Raw genomic sequence first — 13,694 nt, 5'->3', positions numbered from 1 at the left:
AAAAGAAAAGAAAAAAAGAAGGAAGCTGTTGCAAGAAAAGTAAGAAAGCCTCTTCACTACAGCCATTGGAGACTTTTTGGATGGTTGTCTTTTTATGACTTTACGCATCTACAAGCTTTGATGACCACGCATTTTGTACCTGCCACCTACATGTAGACAGTTAATGGACCTTTACAAGTATCTGAATTAAGCTTCTGGAAATAGACCTGCAACACAAAACCTCATCTAAAATTCTAGCTACACCTGTTATCACGAAACTTCCTGCTTATAATTGTCCTCCTTAAATCATTTGAAGACTGTATACGCCATGAATTTCACGAGGTTTGTTTGTTGTTGTTTTTTTTGCGAATTTCGAGAGTCAGGTGCTATTTGCCAATTTGACGTCCAACAGTACAAGTCTCCATTCACTGCTATACTCCAGCTCACTAAACTAACACTCCTGAATTTGTTGGAAACTCCCGATTCACAAAAGATAGACTCAATAAAAATGTATGGCGCATACAGCATAAGAGTTGCCTATAAACCTTTCATGGTTCCTGTCATTTCCAACATGAGGATGATGTTAAAGATGGACATGTCTACCCAAATTTGAGATACAGGCAAACTATTGATGATGGTGTAAATGAGTACATCCTTTGAAGGCTGATGACATGTGCAGGATATATATATTGTCACTGGGGGGACAAGACCCTGTATCTGACATTTTTGTAAAAATCACTTCTTTTTAATCAATCATCTGATAATCAGTTAAGTGATGACCTGTCCAAATAGTAGCTGTCTTACCCCCCAAAATGACGCCACCACGGCATGTCAAAGGAAAGGTGTTCCCATTTGTCTGGCTGCCATGTTTCTTCGCTCTCCTGAACATTCGACATTTTTGAGATACAAGGTCCTGTTGCCCCAATAACAACATATGTTTATAATTCATTTCATAATTACCCAGCATAGCGCTATCATGTAAGCTGCCTTCCTCGGAATAACAACCCATACCAAGCTCACATATAATTGGTATACATTATATATCAATGTGTTTCCATATTAATACTTAGATGCCTGATCTATGAATATTACCAACAGTATCGAGCATGTCAATAATTATTACGAATACAAAATCTTATATGATTAGAGTGTTTTTTTTTTTTCTTTCCATACACCAATTTCTTGAGAACAGTAGGATAATCCACCAAACTGTATGTGATAACATAAATAAATGGTATGAACTGCCCCATCAGAAGATGACATCAAATGCAATGGGCGTGATTACCCTCAGACATGGGATTATGGACGGGGTATGGGGTATAAGGAAAGGGATTTTGATATATATGTATGACACAGGTATATTGTGTTTAGCAGCATACAGTTGAGTGAGGGCATACATAATCTCCCACATGTACAGGTGTGATTAATATGGTATGACGATATAAAGTTTGTGTGACTTTCCAATTGATACACCGATGAATGAGATTCTTTCATAAGTGCAGACCACAAATCTAGCCATAATTTGCCATGTAAAGTGCGGCAAAGGGAACACGTTGATGGTTTTACATTGATAGAATACCCATATGATAATACAGCATCTCAGTTGCTCTTACTCATTTGCAACGGCATATCCTTTGCTCAATTTCAAGCTAGGGAATTCCTTTTACTAGTGAAAAGCACCAGCTTACCTTATCACCTGCAGTGACAGTTTTGGATTTTGATTGATCATGTTGGAAAATTTGTACTTCACTGCAAGCTAAGTGGCAGCACATACATGAACTTAAATTTCATTTGTCCATCAGAACTACTAAAATTTTTTCCCGAGTATACTTTACTCACGTCGCATTGCAGAAATTAACTTTCCACATAATTGTGACACACTCAAAAAAGACAACCAACAAATAAGTGGTTTAATTCATGAACATATACACCACTGACAATGTACCTGGTATTATATTACAAATTCACTCTGTCAAAAATAGATACAAGGAGGATAACACAGTTACCACTATCAAGATATCACTGCTTCTAGTTAAACCCATAAAATCCGATAGAAGTAATCCTTTTCAAACTCAAAACAAAATTACATGTCACAGTAAAATTTGGTAAATTCATAACAGATTTAAGAAAGAGTTGATTTTTTTTTTCATGAGAATATCAAATGTTTATGCAAAATAATTGATGTACTTACAAATTTTGCTTGCACTCATGAAACTGGCGATGGACAACTACAAATTTGTGACATTGACATTGTGCATGTGTAAGATGTAAAACATGATACACAATATGCATTTGTTCTTTGTACGCTTGCATGAAAAGAGCCAGAACACAGATACAGTGAGGTGGGGGTGGTAGCAGGACTAGATAACATTTGGGGAACAGATTACGGCAGGTATAGTAGGTGGTAAGATGAAGCGAAGTGAAACTGGGAGTGACATACGGCAGAGCTGGGTGGAGCGACATGGATTTGGGTACAGACATCATCACTTTTCTTATGGTCCTCTATTACATGAGATGATCCCGCTGTAGCTATAAAGACTGTTCCACCATCTAAAATATTACGTATACTGTTCCACTTACTAACATTATGAGAGATTACCAACAAAGTGAGAGAAAATACTCCGACACACTCGATGTAGACTTCAAGATTGTTACACAGCTTACTTGCACACGAACTGGTGTTAGCTAACCATCACCTTGCAGAAGTCTAGTCTACTCAAAATCATTTAGTGGATAAGTGATGATAACATATAGTCATATGAGCTTATTAATAATTTTTATACTGTCTTCATTTGCTTGTAAAAATTTCATTTTGCTCTCAGAAATGGCCCACTCAAAACTCCTCTACTCACATGCATCTGCGCTTGTCTCTTTTTTCCGAATATCGACAAGTTCCGTTATTGAGACAATAACCCTCGTAGCATTTGTTCGTTTTGAGAATGCTGGTATCGCACCGTTCCCCGCGCTTATTCTCCGGGCACCTGTATTCATAAAGGGGGGTGGTTTGTTGGGGAGTGTCAGGTGGTTAAGTCGTAGTGTCTGCTGTTCATCGTTATTAATTCAGGTGAGGAGGTTTCGAAAAGTTCAAGGAAGAGGGCTGGGAACGAGACAGCAACTCAGCACGTACAAGCAGAAAGTGAGCAAAGCACGGCAGACGATAAAAAAAAACTCAACAGCACTGGAGGCTGGAACAAAAAGGGGGTAGAGATTGAAAAAAAAAAAAGGAGGGGGAAACAAAAGCATAACGATGCACACACGTCACATCCACAAAGGCAATTAAATGTACTATTCAAAGGGCTAATTTCACTTTCACTGTCACACATGGGAATTGATGATGCAGTACAGACATGGCGGGGTGGGGGCAGTCTTTCCAGCCTGTGGATAGAACTCGGATGCAGAACTACTCGTACACACAGTGAGACAGTCAAATGGGGTAAGGGGGGGGGGGGGGGAGTTGCAGACTCAGGTGAGGGAGATGCCATTCCAGAATTCATATCATGAAGGCTGAGATGGACTGTGCTTAGTATGAAAATCACAAAGAAAGCAAAATGAAGCAAAAAACAAAAACAAAGAAATCTGAAAAGAAACTCAAGACTTCTGAAGGTTGCTTACTGACTCATTACTTCACTTTGTGCTACTTCATATCAAAGTCTTCTACAGTCTCGTACTTTGCATTTCATTAGAACTGCTTTGTATTTTTTATTTGTCACAATGTGCATAGGTGGTTTACTGTAATACAATTTTATTACAATGATAAATCATTGAATTATACTAAGATTATGAAATCATGAAAAATCTTTAACACTTTTCTAAATGACATATAGTTGTCATACAGTCACTACTTAATACATGTGATACCAGCCACATATTGTCACTTATATCATAAAGACCATTACAGTACTTAAAAATGCAAAATTTGCAAGTGATACCACTTATAATTTTATCAACAGCAAACTTGCACAGCAAACCACAAATTTAATTACGACAAAGACCAAAATATTTGGCATTTCGACGAGGGTCATTTCATCAAAATGATAATGTCAGAGCTACCCAAATGGGACGTAAACTTCAACACTTTAACTTGCATGCTTGTTAGCAAACTTTGCAAAGAATTCCCATGAAGATTTTCCCCACCCCCTTTGGTTTAAAGAGTGGCATCGACTTGCATGGCCTAGTACGTGATCTGATAAATTTATCCTCTCTGCATGTGCGGGGAGGAAAAAAAAAACTTGATCACGCCAACAAATTTGCTTGTCTCGCGCCTCATATGGCTTGATTCCACCACACCGTGCCAAAGTCGGGTCGGAGAACAGTGGGAAGGGGTGGGGGAAAGGCACTTTAGCGAGACAAGGTCTACAAGCGCAGACAGCACGGCAAACCCGTGATGAACACCCATTAAAACCTCATCGGCAATCCCCCCCCCCCCCCTCCCCCCAGCATCTTACACTGGGTAAACATTACTGAACGTGTTTGAGGAGGAAATTCAAACACTCCTCCCTTCCCTTCATCTCGCACTCTCCCTTAGAACAAAAGGTAAGATTAGAGGGTAGGCTGGAAAAGTGAAAGTGTGTGATAAGACGAAAGACTGAGCAGCAGACTGGAGACCGCCAAGGATAGAGAGATGGAACAAGAAAGACTGAGCAAAAGAAAGAGGGGCAAACAGAAAGAGGCAGAAAGAAAAGGAAAAAAAAAAGATAAGCAGAGACCCAAAAGAGGAGTGAGCATGATCTAGACTTCAAAGGGATGGTAAAGTTTTCGTTGAGAATTTTCTCCATTTGCATTTTAGCACTCCATCACGAGTAGTAGTCTCGGTATTGCCTTCATCTCCATATTTTCATCCATGCTTTTCTTCATCTCTTTCTGATCTAATCATCTTTCAAAGTATGATTCACTGTCTTGTCCTCATCTCATCTCCTCCTTGTGTTACCCGTTTAATTTTTCTCTTTGCTCAACTGAAGGGTTGGTATAGTTTTTGTTGAGATGAGAGATTCAGATTTTTACCTTTTTTGAGAGATGATTTGAAACCACTTACAAAATATGAAAGAGCATACAATTCTTATAGGTTCTCAGAGTTTATTTGATGAAAATTGGTTTGGAATTTGGCTGAGATATCAAAAAACAAAAGAGATCCTAATAAAAGGTGTCACCCACCTTTCATCAAACCACTTTGTTTCATTTTGAAGAAGTTCAGGAGAGGAGAATTTTGAGGTATTGTGAAAGAAAGGAGAACAAGAAAAGCAGCAAAATATGAGAGTTACAAGACAGGGAGAGTGAGAAGTAATTACAGGTCTATTAAAAACAGATATATTAGAAATTGATTTGAACTGGAACTTTCAAAATAAAAAAACCCTCTCTATTAAAGAAAACTCCACATTTTGTTCAAGTTGGTTGTGATTACAAGAGGAAAATCAAGTAAATTGAAGAGTATAGAAGTCATCAAAACTGGACGAAAAGGTCAGAACTTTTATGTTTTGCTAACCCTTTTTATTGGTCTGCAGATAAGTTCATACCTCCAGAAGAGCTTTACGTATGAAACATAGATTCTTCATTCAGCTGCATTTTAAAAGAGGAAATTTGGTACGAATTCATGAGCAGGTCATCTGGAGACATGTTAGATGCTTAATCTCTCTCTCATTGCTTAATCTACCTTCAAAACGTGATTGTCATCAAAACTACTATTTATGAGAAAACATGAAATATGTCAAGGAATTGTAAAAAGGGGAATGTATGTGTAAAACAACAAACAAAAAAATCTATTTTGGAGGTCAAACATGGATAAAAATTGCGTAATTTTGTTTGCATAGTGTATTTTATCCCTTTTTTGAAATTCAAGTTGAACATGGTAGGGTATGTTGTTCCTAAAGCAAAGGCGACATTTGATTCTGTGTGGTAGCACACCTTTCAGCGCATACAGTAGATTATATCAGAGAGGGTATGTTTCATTTAAAGCCCAAGCAGTTTGACAACCCATTACAGAGATAATGGAAAACAAAATAATGAAGTAAAGAAAGAGAAACTAAGAATTTGCAAAACATTATTTCCTGCTCTTGTGGGGCCAACCAGTACATTTATAGGCATAATACTAGATATAATAGGTGTAAGGATTGAAATATTATCATGTACTTTCTCATATACTTGCATCATTTACGCTCTCTCCAACATGGACAGTCGTAGTGTATTCTTATAACAAGTGAATGTTAGACTACGTACAAATAACAGACATAATATGTTGCCACGGATTGCTTTAAAATGTACTCTTTAGTTATGGTAAGTTTGTATCTTCATTGGGTAACTTTAAAAATGTGGACTAAAAGTAACTACATGTATACCATTTATACCAAAGTTTTGAAAAACACATTTTTTTGTGTGTATGTATTTGTGTGTAAAGCATACTAAAATATGAGCAATCCAGAAAATAAATATAAAATAAAAATAAACAATAAATACAGAAATTGGTAATGAACTTTAGCAAGTTGTCATCATAGGTGAAGATAATCTAAACTGCATGTAAACAAAAGCTCTAGGCCAAAGGACAATAATTGCAGTCATAATCATACATAGGACTTGAGATTAATTACAACTACTGCTGAAAGCTGATAGTAAACTACTGGAATAATAAAGGCTACTACTCTGTACATGTAGTGTTTAAAGGAAAGTATTCTAAATCAAGAAGAGAATAGAGTGACATATTAAATATCAACTTTTCACAAGAAAAACCATTGCTCATTTAGAGATTAATTTAGAGGCAATTCAACTACCAGTATACTGGTGTTTCTACAATTAGATTTTAGTGAGTGAGTATAGGTGAGACTTGTGGCAGTAAAACATGGATAGACTTATGAGGATGTACGGAAGTGTGAACATAGCAACCGTATCTAAGTGAACATTGTGCAGATATGGGAGATGATAATATGAGAGAGGTACAGAGTCATCTTCAAACACAGATCTACGGTGACATACACAGGAGGGGAAAAAAGGATCTTCCCACACACGATGTACAAAGCTGGAATAAAGAGAACCCCCCCCCCCCCCGAAAAAGAACCCATTGAATGTATCATAACAGTAAGGGCTTAAAGGATGAATTTGGAATGTTTCTCATTATAGCAGCTTATACATTTTCTTAATACTCTATAATGGTAAAAATGCTGAAGACTGGCAATTCTATATGAACAAAATTACAGGCATACTTAACTGCCTAACAAATATGATCCCTGATCAATGCGATGCTATTACTGGTTGAAACAGAATCCACAGTTAAAAGCAAATGAAATTGAGTGAAATATTTTGTATGAACAGTGGATATGGCACTCAATATCAATGAGAATATCATATGATATATGCTACATTGATTGTTTCTAATATGATATTATAATTTTTGTGGTAGACATTCCAGAAACTTTCATTATATATTTTTTTTTTGGGGGGGTGGGGGTAAGGTTGTTACAACAAACTCAATATCACTAAAAGCTGGCAGCATAAATCTTAGAATAGGACTCTTAACATCTTTGAATATACTTTACATATTTATTGACACCATTTATTTTGCAATCCCCTTGATGTGTTTTATGATTTGTCTTTTCTTCAAATATCTAAAATATATGGTATAATATCTGTGCCAGTTTACTGGATTCTTTTTACCGGCTTGTAAAAACCAATGACTGATTGACTAAAACATGAAACACGAGTATGAGGCTGGAATCACAGCTACCAAATTTAAATTAATCTAAGTCTTATCCATGAAAGTAAAGGCATGTTTGATAGTATACCTTAATCCCTGTTTTCGTTTAAAATAAATATACTGGCCTATGTGAAAGTGAAAAAATAAATTGGAAGTATAGACGGTTCTTGCAAAAATTATACATGAACGAGAAAAGGTGACATAAAAAACGATGTGGAAGTGCAGAATTTGATGAGTTTGGTGATGTGTAACGTCTTTCTCTCTTCTCATTCCAAAATGCATCATGATAAAAAAGTGCGCAGTAATCCATAAGTGCTCGAGGAAAACATATGATAGCAGAAAACATAAACAAAAGGCATTAAAGGATACATTGTACATACAAATTAAAAAACTCATAGGTTCTGCTCCTTTGCAGACACAAAACGAAATGCATTACTCATATGCTCCTCTTTTCGTATGACCATAATATGCAAAGGTGACATATCAGGAAAAAAAAAAAAAAGAAGAAGAAGAAAACACACGACAGCATCTCTGTGTGGTAAAACCCAAGCTTAGGGATAGACATACTCCTGGTGTCAAAGTTTATTAAAAGAGAGGAAAAATTGGTGTTCATGAGAACTGGCATTGTTATCATGCGCCAGGCATGCATGCACTGATGTTAACGTCACACACACACAACAAACTTAATTGGCACAATTTGGCTCTCCCAATTTTTTTTTTCTTCTTTTTGAATTCTAGTCACTTTGGGAGGTGCCATTATAGCAAACATCATGCAATGCAATGCACGTATACCATGCTCAGATACAAGTACATGCGATGGTCAATTTGTTGATTGATGGTGTGTGCACGCGGCCATGCTAATGTGACGTTGGCATAGCAGAACTCAGGCATGCACAATTACAGTCTGGAAAGTGCAGTGAAACATGACATAGATCCTGGTTATACATCTTTTGAATTTAGAAAAAAAAAATCTTTGAGTTGAAATTACCACATTTAATTCAGAAGCTGCCTCAGTAAGTGGTATATATCTCATAGTCCCCTTCATCTTTTTCATGTTCTTTTTTTTTTCACCCTGGTCCTTGCACATGGTAAGTCTGAATCACTGTGCAATTCTCAAATTGAAGCCTCCTCTCCTCAAATTTTGGATGAATTGATAATAAAAAATGTAAATTTGGTTTTCATGAATATTTCATATTTACCCCTCTGTATGGAGTTAATACTCAGATTATGTAGCTCCACAAGAAAAAAAGGAACAAAAAAAGCAACCCGTAACGAGTGAAAACCGTGCAACTTATTTCATTGTTCCAAATACAATATCAAAGAGAGCTCCACTGAGCTGAGAGGCATAATTTGGACCTGGAAAGGGATATTAATCTCACCATAAGCCAGTTAATCAAGAGAAGAACAAATTATGTGCACACACTAATTTTCACATCAATATTCGGAGCATCTATTCTTAGCTCATTCCATGTTACAATCGGATCATCAAATTTAATTCCAGGTAGAGGAGATGGAGGCTGAGTTTTGCAGGTGGAATGGTTTCGAAAAAATATTGCCCTCACATCTTGTTGTTTTTGCTTTCTGTAATCTGCATTACATAGCTCCATGGCATATGAATATTTCAGAACTACAGTAGGTATAGAGCTGAATGTTAAGTCATGGCATTTGATGTGATATGCAAAAAAAAAAAAATAATAATGTGATAGCTGAAATACAGATAATATTGGCAAAAGGCATGGTTGAACTGAAATCATTTGAATCCAGCATTTCTCCAATATCTATACGGCTGATTAACATTTATAGCGAATATAATCCATTATTCCATTGACAGAGTATATAAGCAAACAAAATCTAATGTCTGTGAATTAAACAAGCATGTTTATTAAAGACAGCAAACTTTTGTTATTTCGTTTGGTTAAAATATTTGAATTCAACTTGAGTAACGGGAAGTGAGTGTAATAGGACAAAAAAAAAATCTAGGTGCATCGGGAGAATGGGGGTGGGGTGAGTTGCGGTGGAAATGGCAGTGCAGAAAAAGAGCAGTGCTAATTTCATTGTGCAACACAGGTGCAATGTGCTGCGGTGTGGTTGTGTGAAGTGTGTGTGTATGTGCATATGTGTCTGGGTAAAAGCATCGTGTTCTAAATAACTGCAATGACATATGCAAAAATGTCTATGCATAATATATATTTTTGCACACAGAAATTTTTGTATCTATGTAAAATGATAAATCTCTCTCTCCTTTATCTCTTGATTTATCTATCTATCTATCTAGCTAGATACCTAGATATCTATCAATCTATTCTATCAATTTATCCATCAATCTATATACAAAAAAAAAAATACACACTAACAATAGAAAAACACAATTTTTATTTCCTTATACGAATTTAATTTTCTACAGATGTTCTCTGATCTGAACCACTTCATGTTTAAGCGGCAGCATGGCAAGGCATCTTTTTGTTGCAAATGAATATTTTGTTCAATAATATATCAGGATCAAAATACTATATTTGTATAAAGATCAATAAATCTATTCATACGAAGATCAATATATAGCTCAGTATATTGATCAATATAATGATTGATATGGTGATCAATAAGCAGACCCACTATAATTTCATATTAGTTGCCTATGAAATGTAGAACAAACCCTACGGCTCAAGAAAATTTATCCAATTTCTCTTCAATCTGGAAATGCCAAATGCATCAGTAGAATTAATTGATTGATTAAAAAAAACAAACATCTCTAATCCAGATTTACACCCAGCATATGGTTTAACCCTAATCAGTGCAATCCCTATAGATGCTAAACCACCCAAACAACACCAATCCCACATACAGCACCACCACCCCTTCTCCCTCCCCCCCCCCCCACAACCATTCCCGCAGAGAACAAACACAACGTGACTCTTAAACACTTTCTCCTCCACCGAGGCTCCTCCACTGAGGCTTCCCCCCTCCCATCCCCGCCGCCGCTTCCTCACATCCCCTCATCAACTCATCTCTACCTGTCCTTGGAGACGATTTGTTTGCCCGTGGTGCCGACACATCTCTCTCATCCATTTGCGCATCGGTCCCGAGCTTTACACTCATATGTTTTCATTACTCTTTCTCCCTTTTTTTTTTCTTCCTTCGATCCCTTTCTCCCCACCTCACCTATACATCTATCCTCCTTTCTCTATTCATTAATTTCCCAGAACCATCCAAACACTTCATCATCATCGTTCATTCCAACAATCAATTGGTGGTGCCACACACATGCTCTGACTCACTATCATACACACGCTTTCACCGTTATTTCCCCCCTTTTTCCTATCTTCTCCCTTATCCCCAACAATACCCGAAGCTTCAATTCTCCTCCTGATTTCTATACTTTCCAAGCAAAATCAATGCCTTCATTTTTTTCCCTCTCTCATATTTTTGCTGCACTCTATCTTGAATTCCCATCTCTCCTGGAAGACTTATATTCTCGTCTGTGACCTTACGAACTACATCAGTGATCTGATTTTCAATAGGGTTATTCATTAACTCTACAAGAGCAGATGAGCAACACTGAATACCGCTTCTATCCACATGTCCATCTATCTCTTCACTTCCTCTCCCCACCCCACCCTCCCTCCCCAATCCTCCTACCAAGACTCTTTTCTTCTCCATCTCTCTCTTTTACATCTTGGTCACATATTTTGATGTCAGGAGAGAGATGAGTTGTTTGCCAAAATAAATCTTGGTCCAAAACTTTCATAACTTCAGACTCTATCCTCAGAATACCTTTTTTTGTCCTTCTCTCTCTTCTTCTCTATCCCTCTGGCTAGTTGGCAAAATTTCCAATTGTAATTATCCGCTGCAAATTCTTTTATGCTCTTTTTCTCTCTTTCTCTATCTAACTTTCTTTCAATTCCTCCATTCCACGGAGTACGCAAACGATACCGAGACATGCAAAACGTCTTGGCCAAAAGGTGATCTTCACACACCGACTGTGCTTATCTGTGTTTTTTTTTTCAAGTACCCTCCATGGTAGGATGATGCTATTCACCATACACCTCATGAGGCATTGTTCATTTAGTATAGACCTGGCACTTGATCAGATTGGGAAAAATCAGCTACAATGTTTTCATATCCACTTTATCACACAAAATTTCCCTACGCCCTGAGGCTGCAGGTGTGATATCCATATCTTTGAATCAGTTGCCATGCTATGCATCTTCCTATAAAAGCACAATGAGCCTCTGTTTGAGTTTTTTTTTTTTCTGAACAAATCTGTGTTCATATATGTTTGGCAGAATTGAAACACTATCACCATGACCTGCTGATTATGCTGTTTTTGTTTCAATTTTGATTTGCTTTGAATGGTGTATTTTCACAAATAAAATTAAACCAAGAAATAATACTTTGCAGAATAACAAATTATACATGGAAACTCTGTGTTTGCCATAAAACTTTTCACAGAATATTTCATCACCTATATTTTGGAAGTCTTATGGCCAGTCAGGAGCATTTAACCGAATTGCAATTGATGCATCATAGTTTCAGAGTGTATGATGCCTATTCTAATTTGGGGAACAGCAAAATGGGAGTATTCAGTTTGCTTCATTTTTCTGCAGGGCTTCAGAGCTTCAAAATCATTTGTGATGGATGGAATATGACACGAAGAGGGCAAACAAACATTCAGAACCAGGTGTCAAAATTCAAGACTCCCTGAAAAGCAGCCATGACTGACTGTGACTCATTCCATATCATAACAATCTCTTTTATTTTCGAGATTTAAGAGAGATTTCTCCCTTCCTTGAGGCTTTGAAGTGTTTGAACAATATTTCCACATCTACTTTCCAACACCTTCCCCTCCCCCCCCCCCATATAAAATTAATGGAAAATTATCACCATGGCCATTATATGCTTTTCCTTTTTCTCAAGGTCAAAACACTCTCAAAACCTCCCATTCCAGTAAACATGTGATGCATTCTAGAAAAAAAAAAATTACAGACTAGTTATGATGTACTAGTAATGATGTAGTTGGTTTTGTATATGATTTAAGGAAATGACCACCAGTTTGTAAAGGTCAAGACAGTATAAAGAGATGGATATGGATTCATTCATAAAGACCGTTGAAATGCCAAATTTAAACAGCCATTATGTTTCTCGCTTGGTCGCATATGAAATGGGGCCATGTCAATTTTCTTGAGACAGAGATTTACAGCAGGGGATTGTAGAATTGATGTATATATTCTTCACGTACCTGATTTCAGCTTCTTTATGGCATGTGTCAAATGGAACTATAATTTGATATTGAATATTAGTCATTCATTTCGCATGGTTTGAGAATTGAGTGTTACTGTACATGCACTGCCTTTATCTGCACCAGTTCCACCGACTCCCCCACCCACTAACATCAGTGAGCACGGAAAAACCAGATACAAGTGTATGTTACTGGGACAAAAGGTGCATGCAAGAATAGGAATCTACCATTTCCATATCTGGGGTAGACAGCTACATCCTAATGTGAAGGGGGTGCATTTCTGATGAAATTTGCAACTCAAAAGTGTGAATCTGTGTGAGAGGTTAATCAAAACTTCTGATATCACAAAAAAAAATGTATGGATGAATGATTTGGGGGCAGTGGGGGTGCACTAGAAATTATTGAACAAAATATTGAATAAACAGACGAAGGAAAAAAAAAAGAAAGCCAATGGCATCTTTGGTGTCTGTAGAGTTAGAATTTTGATGACAGTCGGAGACTTACTTGCAAGTCGGCTTGTCGATCCCCACGAGCTGATGGCACGTTCCACCATTTAGACAGTAATTCGCATAGTACCCACTGCAAGGCTGTGTGTGGTTGTCACTGAGAACTGTGAAGATGATAGAGGAAAAGAAAATGGCAGAACCACTGCTATTCAAAGAGTTGTTATGCACTCATCATTCTAGATTGTTTAAGGTTATGGGTCTTTTATAATGCACTGATTTACCCCTGAAATGCAGGGGGGAGATTCATAACTGTCCGAACTGCTATGAAGGAGGTCATCAGAGTATCATATCAGGC

The 13,694-nt window shown here is 37.1% G+C and overlaps 1 protein-coding gene across 1 annotated transcript in view; it reads right to left on the bottom strand.

Annotated features, from left to right (window-relative positions):
• The window catches only part of LOC140229005 (uncharacterized), a 198,820-nt gene that overhangs the window by 16,857 nt on the left and 168,269 nt on the right, over positions 1-13,694 (bottom strand). The window contains exons 8-9 of the mRNA XM_072309268.1: positions 13,398-13,503; positions 2,832-2,960 (exon numbers count right to left, since the gene is read on the bottom strand). Coding sequence (XP_072165369.1) covers positions 2,832-2,960; positions 13,398-13,503 — 235 coding nt within the window. The remainder of the gene's footprint in view (positions 1-2,831; positions 2,961-13,397; positions 13,504-13,694) is intronic.

This window comes from Diadema setosum, chromosome 5, assembly GCF_964275005.1.
Source record: "Diadema setosum chromosome 5, eeDiaSeto1, whole genome shotgun sequence".
NCBI classification, from domain to species: domain Eukaryota; kingdom Metazoa; phylum Echinodermata; class Echinoidea; order Diadematoida; family Diadematidae; genus Diadema; species Diadema setosum.
Note: the sequence above shows the minus strand (reverse complement) of the source record. Positions and strands in the feature narration are given on the sequence as shown.